The sequence below is a fragment of the Anabrus simplex genome, chromosome 1 (genome assembly GCF_040414725.1).
Source record: "Anabrus simplex isolate iqAnaSimp1 chromosome 1, ASM4041472v1, whole genome shotgun sequence".
In the NCBI taxonomy this organism is placed as follows: Eukaryota; Metazoa; Arthropoda; class Insecta; order Orthoptera; family Tettigoniidae; genus Anabrus; species Anabrus simplex.
Window position 1 is genome coordinate 1,200,177,253 of NC_090265.1, and position 12,818 is coordinate 1,200,190,070.

A 12,818-nucleotide genomic window follows, 5' to 3' on the forward strand; every position below is an offset into this window, starting at 1 on the left:
AATCATTTAAGAAAAGGCTACGAAAACAACAGATAGGGAGGGAATCTGCCACCTGGGCGACTGTCCTAAATGCAGATCAGAACTGATTGATACTGATTGATTGACAGTGATATAACAGCTGACGGTGGAGATGTTGAGGTTTCAAACAGCCACGAGCTGAAGACTTAACATACATATGCTCTATGCTACAAGGATTAATTTCTGAGCAGAGTTGTTAGTGCAACAAATATAATTTTCTAGAATTCTTTGGTATACTATTATTAGTATTGTTATTGCTATTAGGTCTCTGTAAGCTTATGATATTTACTTTATAACTGATTAAAAATTAGCCCCAGCTTATTTAGGTTCTTCATTTACTGCTTTACACCTTCTTGTCTTCGTTTTTACCATTCTTTCAACTACCCTTTTAAGTACTTTTTTCACCAATAATGAATCATTTTAGTCATCACTTTCTGAAGTCCATACTAATCATGTTAATGCCCTACCTCCATTTATTCTTCCCTCCAATGTGGGGTCCATTACATGCATCCTGCTTGACGTAATTTTAATGGCCAGCAGTGCATGTTAATAAAGTTAAAACAATGTTCATTAGATAAAGCATGAATTCTGACATTAAGCATTCCTATACTGTAGATGTGCCAAAGTAAATACAGAAGAAACCAGAATAAGATAACTAGATGGAATGAATAACCAATCCTGTTAGCCGTAAGATGTAACCTGCAATGTATGTACAGTGAAGTGAAAAAATGAAATGGTGTATGGGTTTTAGTGCCAGGAGTGTCCGAGGACATGTTCGGCTCGCCAGTTGCAGGTCTTCTGATTTGACTCCCATAGGCGACCTGCGCGTCGTCATGAGAATGAAAGGATGATGAAGACGATACATACACCCAGCCCCCATGGCAGCAAAATTAACCAATGATGGTTAAAATTCCCGACCCTGCCGGGAATCGAACCCAGGACCCCTGTGACCAAAGGCCAGCACGCTAACCATTTAGTCATGGACCCGGACAGTGAAGTGAATCTATACTGTGGAACAGCGTAACATTAAATACCTTCAATTGTTAATTTAAAATATAGAGCACTCTGAAATTTCCAAACAATATACTATTTTTTTCATAAATATATACATTTTTATAGAGAATTATGTACATGTGCAGAGGCTAAGAACACAAATGTCTAGAATAATTCATTTAAGTGTACTAAAAAATAATTAGTGACATCACTAATTGTCTTGTGTTATAAGAATATCAGAATAGTCCGAGTTTCCTTTAAGAGAGAGCACTTTCTCGTTAGAAAGGTGCAATAAAGCTGTGAATGTTATGTGTATACTCAAGTCTTGTGTTAAACTTTTTGGTAATTCAACCAACAGTCTCCTATATAACTCACTGAAGAGGACACTCGCAGACATCCTGACGTCTTCCGCAGGAATTGAAATATCGCTGCTCTGAGAATCAGAATGATTTACAATTCTCTGGAAAGAAAAAAAAAGAAAAGTTAAATTAAGTAATTGAAATATGATGTAATAATAAACTTTTTTGGAATTAATTGTTCAAAAATATTTAGACTTTTATGCTTTGGATGCTTTACAACACTTCATGAATGAATGAAGTGATAAATGGAAAGACAGGAATGTAAAAAGTAACAAACTGAAGGATGAACAAGACAGGTCAGGGTATGGGGGTGTGGGAAGAGAAAGCAACAAAAAGAGGAGCTGACAAACATGAGACAAAAAAAAAAAAAAATCCAAGGACAATCTCCACCTCTTCATACACTGCCATCTTCATAACAATGGGCTCTCTCCTCATCAAACCCAGTTTTTCTACACTGATTTCTTCTGAGCACCTGTCGAGCTTGTTTCTGTTTCTCTGGTTCATCAGGAGGGCAGACCTATGCCCTTCCCCATTCTTACTGATTTATAGCATATGTATATTTAATATATTTGCTTGTGTATATTATTACAGCATTGATTCATATCAGTCAAGAGAGTGATTATGAATTCCAAATTTTTAATTCCTGAGTGAGCTTGAAAAATGACCCAGTTTCTATTGATGTACTGTAAGGGGCTGATGCCTGGCAGCAAGACTACAGAGTGGAGATTCTTGATGACGGAGCAGAGGTGGGGAAGGTACTGCTACTACTCGGTCCAAAAACATCAGTTCTGTAAAATTCCGCACTTGGAATCCAGACTTATTTAACCCTTTTGCACTCAGCGCACAGATCTATTGGCGCGAGAGCTCATGGCGCCGGTACATCGGCTCTGTCCTATTTAGGGATTTTGGTCATTTGCTTTTTACTCTACAGATATATCCACCGGCCCTACAAAATATTTTTATTTTCAACAAATGAAATCTGTTGACCGGGGATGTTTATGTTGTGGTTATTTGAAGCTGTTATTGCGTGGATCTGTTTTGGTTGGCTTATGAATACAACAATTTGATCTTGCTATCAGTTTAGTTTAGAGTTTATTTTGTTTCTTTGGTATATCATGTGTTCACTGTACTTCGCGAACTATAATTTTACTCCTCATTACTCCGTTGTTGCATGGGCTTGCATCATCTTTTTATCAGAATGGCTAGGCCATATTCAAGGCCAAATTAGGCCGATATCCTAGAATTTTCAGATGATTTAGGCAGTAATAATGACCTCCTTTTGCTGAAAGTGATTCCCGTTATGAGAGACGTGACAGAGTCACAGCTGCTCACCGTGCATTGGACCGCGAGGACCTGACATTGATGACAGTTACGTGTACAGTGAATAACTTTGTGCCATGCTTCATGAGTGAATTGCAGCACACACATCATATTGATATCAAATTATTCAAAATTAAATGTTCTTTCTTCCAGGTCTAAGATTAAAGAAGAAAGACGCAATAATGCCTGATCTTTCTGTCATTGAAAACCGTAATTTATTTTTTTACATTTATTTTCAAAGTTCAATATATTTTTTTTTTTTGGCTTTACCAATAATAATACGTCCAAGGCATATTCATTTCTGAAATGCTCATAGTTTCCTGTATTAGTGTGATTTATTTTTTAATAATGTGTTAAACTGGTTACATGTTGATTTTTTTTTGTAATTTGGTTGGAAAAACACAGAGATTAGTTTGAGCTTCTTCGAGCAAACCCCTGCATATAGGCTGAGTGCGAAAGGGTTAAGTCACAACAACCACCACTTGCACACAGGTTTATGACATTTTACTTGCATAAATGAGAAAATTCCTTTTGATACAAAACGCATGTCTTAAACCTTTCTGTCTGTTCAGAAGTGCCAGGCTTCTTGATTATTTGCTATATCAATGATTATAATACTGCAGTAGTAATCAGAATAATTCCTACCTCTGAACTGCTGGAAACTACACAGATTACATATAGATAGAAAATAAACTCTCACAATTTCACACCCAAGAAATTTGAAACTGAGTCGCTAGCGTGCACTAGTCTCTCTCGGTTGTCGGACGATTGCCGTCTCGAATCCCCAGCTGTAGTCTAAAGCACACACGCTGCTGTGGTGTGCGGGAAACACGATACACTCGTGAAATAAAGCATCACATAAATATGCTTGAAAATGAGGTTCCTAAATTACACAAGCACATAAGAATTTATCCTTTATCCTAGTGGAAGAGTATTGACCATACTGGATGTTATATTAGTCAAAAATAGGAAGGGAAAATAAATCGGAAAATGAGTTAAAATCCAGAAAGTTTCCGGGTAAATCGGAAGGATTGGCAGGTAAGTAATAATAATATCACAGCAGAATAAAAATATGAAATTGAATAGAAAATTAAAGTATGCTATGTCTAAGATGACAGGGTAAGTTTAACTCCGAATTGGTTTTGTCGTAGAAAGATGATTCACCAGAATCTTCTTCACTGCTGTTATCCACATTGCTGATGAATTCATCGATGTCATCTTCAATAATCCCATCCCTCTGCCAGTTATGAGAACCCCTCCACTGATTCATCCATTATTACAAGTGATTAATCATGCATTATTTTTTCTGTTTTCGATATCTATGCACTCCAGTGGTTATATTGAATGCGACATAACTTTGATACACATTTCTCACAGTGTGCACTAGCGAGCTGTTGTGTTGACATTCAAAGGCGCTGTTGAAATCGATTAGCAATATCCGTCGAATGGTGTATATAACAAACATTCAAGTTTGAAATGAAAGGGGAGAACATGTTTTCATAATAAATGCATAAATAAGGTGGTCAAGAGCAGTTGTTAACTCATAAGAAATAAGGGTTGAAGTAAACGAACACTTAGTTTTAATATTATCACTGGTACTGAAAATGAGTAAGAATTATTATTATTATTATTATTATTATTATTATTATTATTGTATTTATTTTCCACAAATTGTAGATAAAATTCTGGGATGGTGAACTGAGAAAGGGCATAGCCCCACATACATAGATGTGCCTCCATCCCTACTGAAAATTACAATATTAAATAATTATAATTTTAGGCCACATAATGTGCTTAAATAGCCTACAATTACTGTACTTACCTTTCAAAATATGGCAGTGTGTATTACTGATTTGAGAGGTTATTCTATATATTCTCGGGTCAGGTTACATTTCAGGAAGTCTATTCCCAAATAAATTTGTAGCGAAAAGGTTATCATGACTCTACTGGGGCTTGATATAAAATGAAAATCCACAAGTCTTTTTCCAGTTTCAACTGGGTCAGGAATGGAATGAATGAAGCCCCCATCTAGCGGCGAGGACAGGAATTGGGCCAGCTGTCGAAGCCTGTCGCACTCCTCTGGGGGTAATGGTCAATGACTGACAGATGAAATGGAATGATAATGGTCAGTGATGCTGGAATGAAAGATGACAGACAACCGGAATACCCAGAGAAAATTCTGTCCTGCTTCCGTTTTGTCCAGCACAAATCTCACATGGAGTGACGGAAATTTAAACGACAGAACCTAGTGGTGAGAGGTCAGAGCAGTGTCGCCTGAGTGGGGCTTGATACGTGTTTACATAATACATGCATGGTTAAGTTAGATGACGCAGATTGAATATGAAAACAAACGTTCGTCACAGTAGTCTCTGGAGTGATAATGTTACAATTTTTAAGAATGATATTGAACATTATGCTCACATAGTATCGGAATTAAATGAATTTCTTTTTCATCTTCACTGTCTTATACAAAAAGCGGATAAAACGACAATCCACTATAGTAAGTAAATTTTTTGCAGTTATGAATTCTTGCTGTAAGTTAGGTTAGGTGACATTGTTTGCATAAGAAAACTAAAATGTTTGCCACAGAACCACTGGAGTGATACTACAATTTTTCAGAATGAAATTGAACATACTAGTATACAAAAGAGGAGTGACATACACGGGGGAAAAAAAGAAGAAGAAGGATGACGCTGGAGAAGCCACTTACACTGTTGTTTACCACATATCCACAACCTTTTGTATATGACGAAAGATGATTTTGGAGGCTTTTATACTGGATTTACAGAGCAAATTGGCTATAAGGTTTGTGTTAGGTAGCTGGTAGCTTGTATTCAAGAAGTGGTGGATTCGAACCCCACTGCCGGCAGTCAAGATGGTTTTCAGTTGTTTTCCATTTCCACATCAAGCAAATGCTGGGACTGTTCCTCAGTTAAAGCAAAGGTTCATTCTGTTCTAGCCCTGTCCTATCTCATCCCATCATCACCGTAACATCAGTCAGTGTCGGTGCAACGTAAAAAAAATAAATAAAAGAAATTAACTGGATTAAACTCTGCTTACGTCTTGCTTGGTAGGGCTACTTCCTCATGACCCATTCCGGCAGCATCTGATTTGTATATGACACTCGTTCATCAACATATTTTATAAAGTCTGGTCCTAATGTCTGTTCACCTAAGCATTGTAATACAGCTGAAGATGTTCCAAATGGAATGAAACATGTATTGTATATGACTGATTGATTTGCTTAATGCAAATATAAGTATCAAAAAGGTAGAAATTTACTGTTATTGATTCATTGTAAGTGGTATGTTCCGAGCTGTCAGTGGAAAGATGGCGTGGAATGACATTAGTAGACAAATAAGTCTGAGTGGTGTCTTTAAAAGTAGGAAAGATCACAATATGAAGATAAAGTTGGAATTCAAGAGCACAAATTGGGGCAAATATTTGTTTATAGGAAGGGGAGTTAGGGATTGGAATAACTTACCAAGGGAGATGTTCAATAAATTTCCAATTTCTTTGAAATCATTCAAGAAAAGGCTAGGAAAACAACAGATAGGGAATCTACCACCTGGGCGACTGCCCTAAATGCAGATCAGTAGTGATTGATTGAGTGATTGAATGAGCTGCTCTCTTTCTATTATATGTATAAACATCAGAATTAAAAAGAACTTTGTGTATACTCTAAATAACACATTCAAATAAAGGATATTTTACAATATTTACAGAATTCAGGGACTCTAAATACATTTCATTAGATAATTTAATACACATTTTTTCATGGAAATAAATAAATAAATAAATAAATAAATAAATAAATAAATAAATAAATAAATAAATAAATAAATAAATAAATAAATAAATAAATAAATAAATAAATAAATAAATAAATAAATAAATAAATAAATAACATAGGTAGTACCTGATCAGCTTCTCCCCTCGTAAGGATATCCCATATGGCTCCCTTTAATTTCTTCATGTTCAGTTTTTTCTCCATTGTAGCATAAGGAATGATAACACGTGCCACCTAAAATATGTTAATTTCATAATATATTTCAAATAATGGGAAGAGTTTGAAGATGAGATCATTTTAAAATATAGCCAGAGCAGAATTAAGACCTGGCAAGTAATGTAGAATTACAGGTAACCGAACAAGTCAAGAAGATACATATGAGATGGAAAAAGTGCTATCAAAAGGTAGAGAAGGGTCCACCTATTCTATACCATTCCGCCATTACATCGTGCTCAGCCAGGACCTGAGTTCATATTTGTTGAGTACTGTTAGTACAGCCAAAGTTTGCTTCGCAGTTGTCTATAAACCTCCTGACATAATGAACATGGCTGAATTCGAAGCGCGTTTATTCAACCTGATGTCTAACAATGTTATTGGCTTTATGTCCTACTGCCTTTTTATGGTTTTTGGAGATACCAAGCTGCCGGAATTTAGTCCCTCAGGAGTTTTTTTACGCGACAGTAAATCTGACAGGAGGCTGATGTATTTGAGCACCTTCAAATAGTACCGGACTGAGCCAGGGCTCAGAAGGCCAGTGCTCTACCGTCCAAGCTACTCAGCCCGGCAACTTGATGTCTACCCATGAACATAATCATAGTTGACTTTAATATCAATCTATACTCCCTGCCATGTAAGCTTACACACTACTCTTTCTCCCCTGTTAATACTGAAGGTAGTGATTTGGGTTCGATCCAGTGTCGCTAACCATACAGTTTAGAGACCTTACAGTTAGGCCTGCTGTTAATCTTCCACATTTGCACTATATAGTCATGGTTCTATTCGTGACTTGAGAGACTTACATATTGCCACTGCCGTATTATGAAAATCACTAGTGTTACATTTGGGGGGATAAGTAAAGCATATTTTCTCTATCGGTAGGATTATAAATCTGTGTGGGTAATACTAGGTAAGTAGAATTGTGGCATATTTGAATAATGCAATTCCCTGCATTAAATTTGGTGGGACATGGTACATAAAATGACTGATGGCTCGGAGCGTCACATCACTCTTCAAACTACTGCCTGTGTTCATCAGGGACCTTATTCCTGGAATCGGCGTGAGTAAGCGTGCCAGTTTCTAAACACACTTGTAACAGAAGCATATGGGTTAGAGTTCAGAAGCTCAGGAATAAGATCCCACCAGTTCCTGTAGCAAATGAAAGTGTTATTTGAATATGTCAGCTGGTCAACTAGTGTGTACAGAAACAAACACCAATGACATATTTCTTTCTTTGTACAATTTTTTCTGTGATAATTTCACTTTTCTGTAATAGTCTCTCCTTAACAGTGAAGCAAAATCCCTAATATTACTGGCAATTCATAAGAGCTAGCACATATTAAAATCTTTCAAAACACTGGGCATTTTAAAAGGGACATTAAGTAAATAAGAGTTAGGGTCAAATTCGTAGACAGCACTAATATATAACAGTGCCCCTTATAAGCCAGGTTTCATTTCATATTACGTACTTAAATGTCCCACTTATTGCTATAAGTGGACCTCCCCCCCACCCCACACACTTAAATGACTCACTTATGTTGCAGCAAGATGGAGGATAAAGATTTTGCTGAATATGTTGCATTTCATTCACAGAATGCTTTCCGTGCACACAGCAGAGATGGTAAATCCTGTCAAAATGTAATGTGACCAACAATTTAAAGAAGGTTTTGTTTTAGTAAAGTGACAGTTATAAATATTCTTGTTCCTTTGATTGAGAGAGTGAACATAACCTCTAGATGACTCACTATCTCACCATTAATGAAGATATTGTTTTGAGATTTTATGCCAGCTCTTAATTTCAGGTTACTGTTATTATTATTATTATTATTATTATTACCATCATCACCATCATTATTTTGCTTTTTAATTGGAAATGTGTTACAAGTTAATAAGTTATCAAGACTGTAGATCTATATAATAGTAAAGAACAATACTGAGTTATAAGAAAAATGAACGTGATACATTACCACCATTTATTTTAAGGTTGGTTTGTGCTAATTATATCACGTTAGTCAACCAATCATTTGCCGGATTATATCAGAAGTTTCTGAAATTATGGCATCGCACATGAAAACATACTATTTACATTTTATTGGGGAAGTAATTAGGCCTACTACAACATAAGGGCTACGGATATATTTGTCAAATCATTAAAAGCGTTGTAAGGCTAGATATTCAACATTTGGATGAATATTTGTACAGGTTTAAGTACCTGGATAACTTATGTAGTTATTGAACAAAACATAATTTATGAATCAAGTGGCTTGTCTATACAGATGGGGAATGCCAACTCCCAGATCAACTCAGGAACGTTTGGTTGCTGTAGGACCGATGGCACAGTTCGGCACCAACCACAGCAGTTTTGATGTGTCATTTGGTTTCAATTTCGGATGCGTTGTCGGATTTCATCAATGTTTTAAATTTGGATTTTAAATTTATACATACCAGATTGATTTCATTATTACTGGTTGTATATGAGCATATGTTTTCCAATTGGATCGTGGCTGAGGATGACCCAATGTATGTGGGATCAAAACTAGTCCCAGTTATATAGGATACTATACAAACTAATGGTATTGAATAGGTGGACCCTTCTCTACCCTTTGCCAGTGCTGGAAAAGCAGCAAACATCTCGAAAGCAGACCTTATACGGTTCTATCGTGATGTATTTTGGCCAAGTACACCTGATGACAGGAAGAAAATTCTGTTTTTAGTGGATTCATGGTGTTCTAACAAAGATCATGCATTGTCTGCTTCCGAAGTACCTGATGGTAAACTCCTACAAAAAGAACTGGTACATGAAGGATGTATGGGGAAGATCCAGCCCTTGGATATTCATTTTTTTAGACAATACAAATCTTTGGTTCATTACATAACAGACACAATCATTATCGAAATACAGGAGCACATTTGGCATCGCGATAGTTTTCTGGCTCTGCAGTCCTTTTCCCTATTCAGTCCAGTGCTCCTCATTTCAAGAACTTGATTAAGTATGCTTGTTATAAGGGCAGATACTTGGCGACGAAACTTGAATGTGGATTGTGCCAATGGATTACTGCTTCGATACATTGACAAATGATGCATGTGCAAAATGTGAGTCTATTGCTTTTGTAAAATGTGCCCATTGTGAACTGTCTTTCTGCCCACCTCACTGTTTATTTGATGAATTGCACATAGTCTCCTGTAAGAGATTTCGTTCGAAGTCAATAAAAAGTCGCATTTTCAACATCCCAACGTATATTGTTTTTTTCAGTGAGTTGTTTCTTCCTTCATATTGAGATCTCCACCTTCTTACCATATTATTAGTTCATATAAATACGAGAAAAGCGAGCATTTTTAGCAACTTTTGGTGTCATGTTTCCAACACTTTACTGATACTTTGTGGATCCTATAGCTGTTAAAATGCTTGTCCCTTTGCCCCTAAGATTTCATGGTACTTCTACGTGTGACATGAGCTTTCAGAAAATATGTGGGTTTCTGGCAAATCGGTATCAACGGAGAGAAGGTTTACTTGTTAGACCGAAAGCTTAATATTGACGTGACAAGTGTTTTCCCTGTGTTTTCCCTGTATTAGTATTTATTGAACATAACAGGCGAATTAGCCCCGATGCATGTTCACAAGGCCGCTTTCCATGCATGACAACTAACAACAAAAGAAAAGAGAAATACAAGATTCCTTGGGAATGCCATGAGGTCCATTGGATACCCCGGAAACGTGACACTCCCAAGGGAGGGTCACCACAGCAGTCACCCTCAGTCCCTACATGCCACATCCATTGTCTCCACTTAATATTAAGAAACAAAATAAAATGAACAATAAAAGATAATAAAATCACCCCTGGTGAGAAGAAAGCCGCCCTCCCGATGATAAGACCGGCCCTATCTGTGAGGCCCTAAAGAAGACTCCCAACAACCTTACCAGATGACAGTGCGTTTCTCTCACCATTCCATTGTGGCCAGCCACGTGAAGCTGGAGCCGCTCTCCTCCCATATCCTGCCACTCACATGTCTCCCTTCTTTTACATATTTGGGGTAGGCCCATCCTACCCCGTCCTCTTACGGGTATGTCCTGCTCTCCCTTGCCCATCACTCCTTACCATCCCCTACTATACGTAAATAGTGAGCAAACAGCACATGCCCAAATGTATACAACTAAGTACCATGCTGCTAGCTTACTACAAATAATAATAAAGTTATAGTGCTCGTAAACTGCTGAGGCTACGTAACATTGAGTATAAGTGCTAGCATAAAGTTAGGAAAAAATAATAATAAAAGAGCAAGATGGTGCAACCATGTAAAACCTACTTCTGCATCCTACCCTGTCAGCATGTCTAATGGAATTATTACTAAACGCTGATGTTATCCTAACATTTAAAGTGTTGAGTGTCAATCTCCTACTGACCTATTTATGCTGGCTACTCCACTATTTACATTCCAGGTTATTACATCATATACTACCTCACATTTCTCTCAGACATTGTCTTTTCACTGCGCATAAGAACTTATTTAGGCCGCTGTTGTTTCTCCACTGTTTTGCTACCAATACAATAATTTTCTGCTCGTCTTTTTGTCTACACATTATTTGTTGCTTAACATTTAGGAATTTTGCCCTTAGTTTCTCTGTTCCTATACAATCGATCCTTTATTTCTATGCATCCCCATCAGCCACCATAGTAACCCACCCTTTAATCTTCCATCCCCAAATCTTATATTTAAGTTGGAGATCTGGTAGACCTTATAGAATAGGCTGAGCGAAGGCCTTTCTCTACATTCTTCCAAACAATTCTGCATCTGGATGTCCTTAATTCTCATTGTCAGGGCCCTCTGCATTCTGCTATTATTCCCATTCCATTCCTCTCGCCAAATATATCCCATACCCAATATCTTAACATAACTTTTGATTTTTGCTAGCCGACACTCATCATACATTCCTTCCAGTTCATATCTATATACTTCCTGCAGCAGAATACCGCCACTACCCCGTCTTAGTCTAGACCAATAATTTAATACCCTTTTAACACAGTCTAAATAAATTCCCCACATAAGATTAACGCCCCCACATTGGCTGTACATTGCGGTAGTCTCATAACAGCCTTACTGAATTTATATATTATTTGATTCAGGCTGACACTTTTCTTTTCTAATCCCCACAATTCAACCCCAAATAAAGCTATGCTTAGGACCAGAGATTTTAGTAATAGCCTCAGTATTTTATAGCTTTCTCCCGGGTACTTGGCGACTAGAAATTTTATTGCTGCGAGGGCTGCAACCCCTCTCAATTTGCATCTCTTGATGTGGTCGTCCCATCCTCCTTTTCTATTCAGTATCATTCCTTGCCCCCTGTACCCACCATTCCCTTACTTTTTTTACCCTCCTTCTCTTACTTACAATCATCACCTTCGATTTATTACAGTTAATTTTCAGCGACCACTTATTTGCGTAATCTACTAATTTATTACATGTAATAAATATCATTTTTGGTCCGTATTGATGATGTAGATTGAAATAATAACATTAAGTTATTTATTAGACCACCTAATCAATACAAAATCGTCTTGGATGATTTACATAAATTTGTTAGCTAATAGTGGGACATGTTTCGCCTTCTCTGAAGGCATCATCAGCCATAGTCTTAACCTTAAATTAAAAATAAGCGTCTAAATAACATGTAGTGATGAAATGAATTTTAAAATCTTGAAGAGATTTGAAGTAAAATAACATTAAAAATAACAATGATGGTTTGAAAATACAATGAGATGAGATACAATAGTGGAAGTATTAACAAAATTAACCTTAGAAGGCTGCTAAAATAAGTACAATGGAATAAAACAACAGATTGTTATACAACAAGTAGTAAGATTGCATAAAAGTAAAGTTGATAGTAATGGCGGTTATAATTAGACGATGGCGAAAAATCTTATGTAATCAAAGTAAAGAGGAGAGAGTAAAAGTCAAAGTTAGTCGAGAGATCCGAAGTTCATTATGATCTTGAAGATAAAGGATGAAAGTCAGATGCATATGGTGAAGTTGTAGAACACGTTGAGGATATGAAGTTGGTGAATAGAAGTTGAAGAACAGTTTCAAATAGGATCACTATGGACCATCTCAAAATTTGAAGTGAT

At 36.8% G+C, this 12,818-nt stretch overlaps 1 protein-coding gene across 1 annotated transcript in view; it reads right to left on the bottom strand.

The window, feature by feature from the left end:
- Window positions 1–1,163: 1,163 nt before the first annotated feature.
- Window positions 1,164–12,818, bottom strand: part of LOC136877482 (condensin complex subunit 2) — a 204,642-nt gene continuing 192,987 nt past the window's right edge. The window contains exons 12-13 of the mRNA XM_067151574.2: window positions 6,610–6,714; window positions 1,164–1,471 (exon numbers count right to left, since the gene is read on the bottom strand). Coding sequence (XP_067007675.1) covers window positions 1,223–1,471; window positions 6,610–6,714 — 354 coding nt within the window. The 3' untranslated portion in view covers window positions 1,164–1,222. The remainder of the gene's footprint in view (window positions 1,472–6,609; window positions 6,715–12,818) is intronic.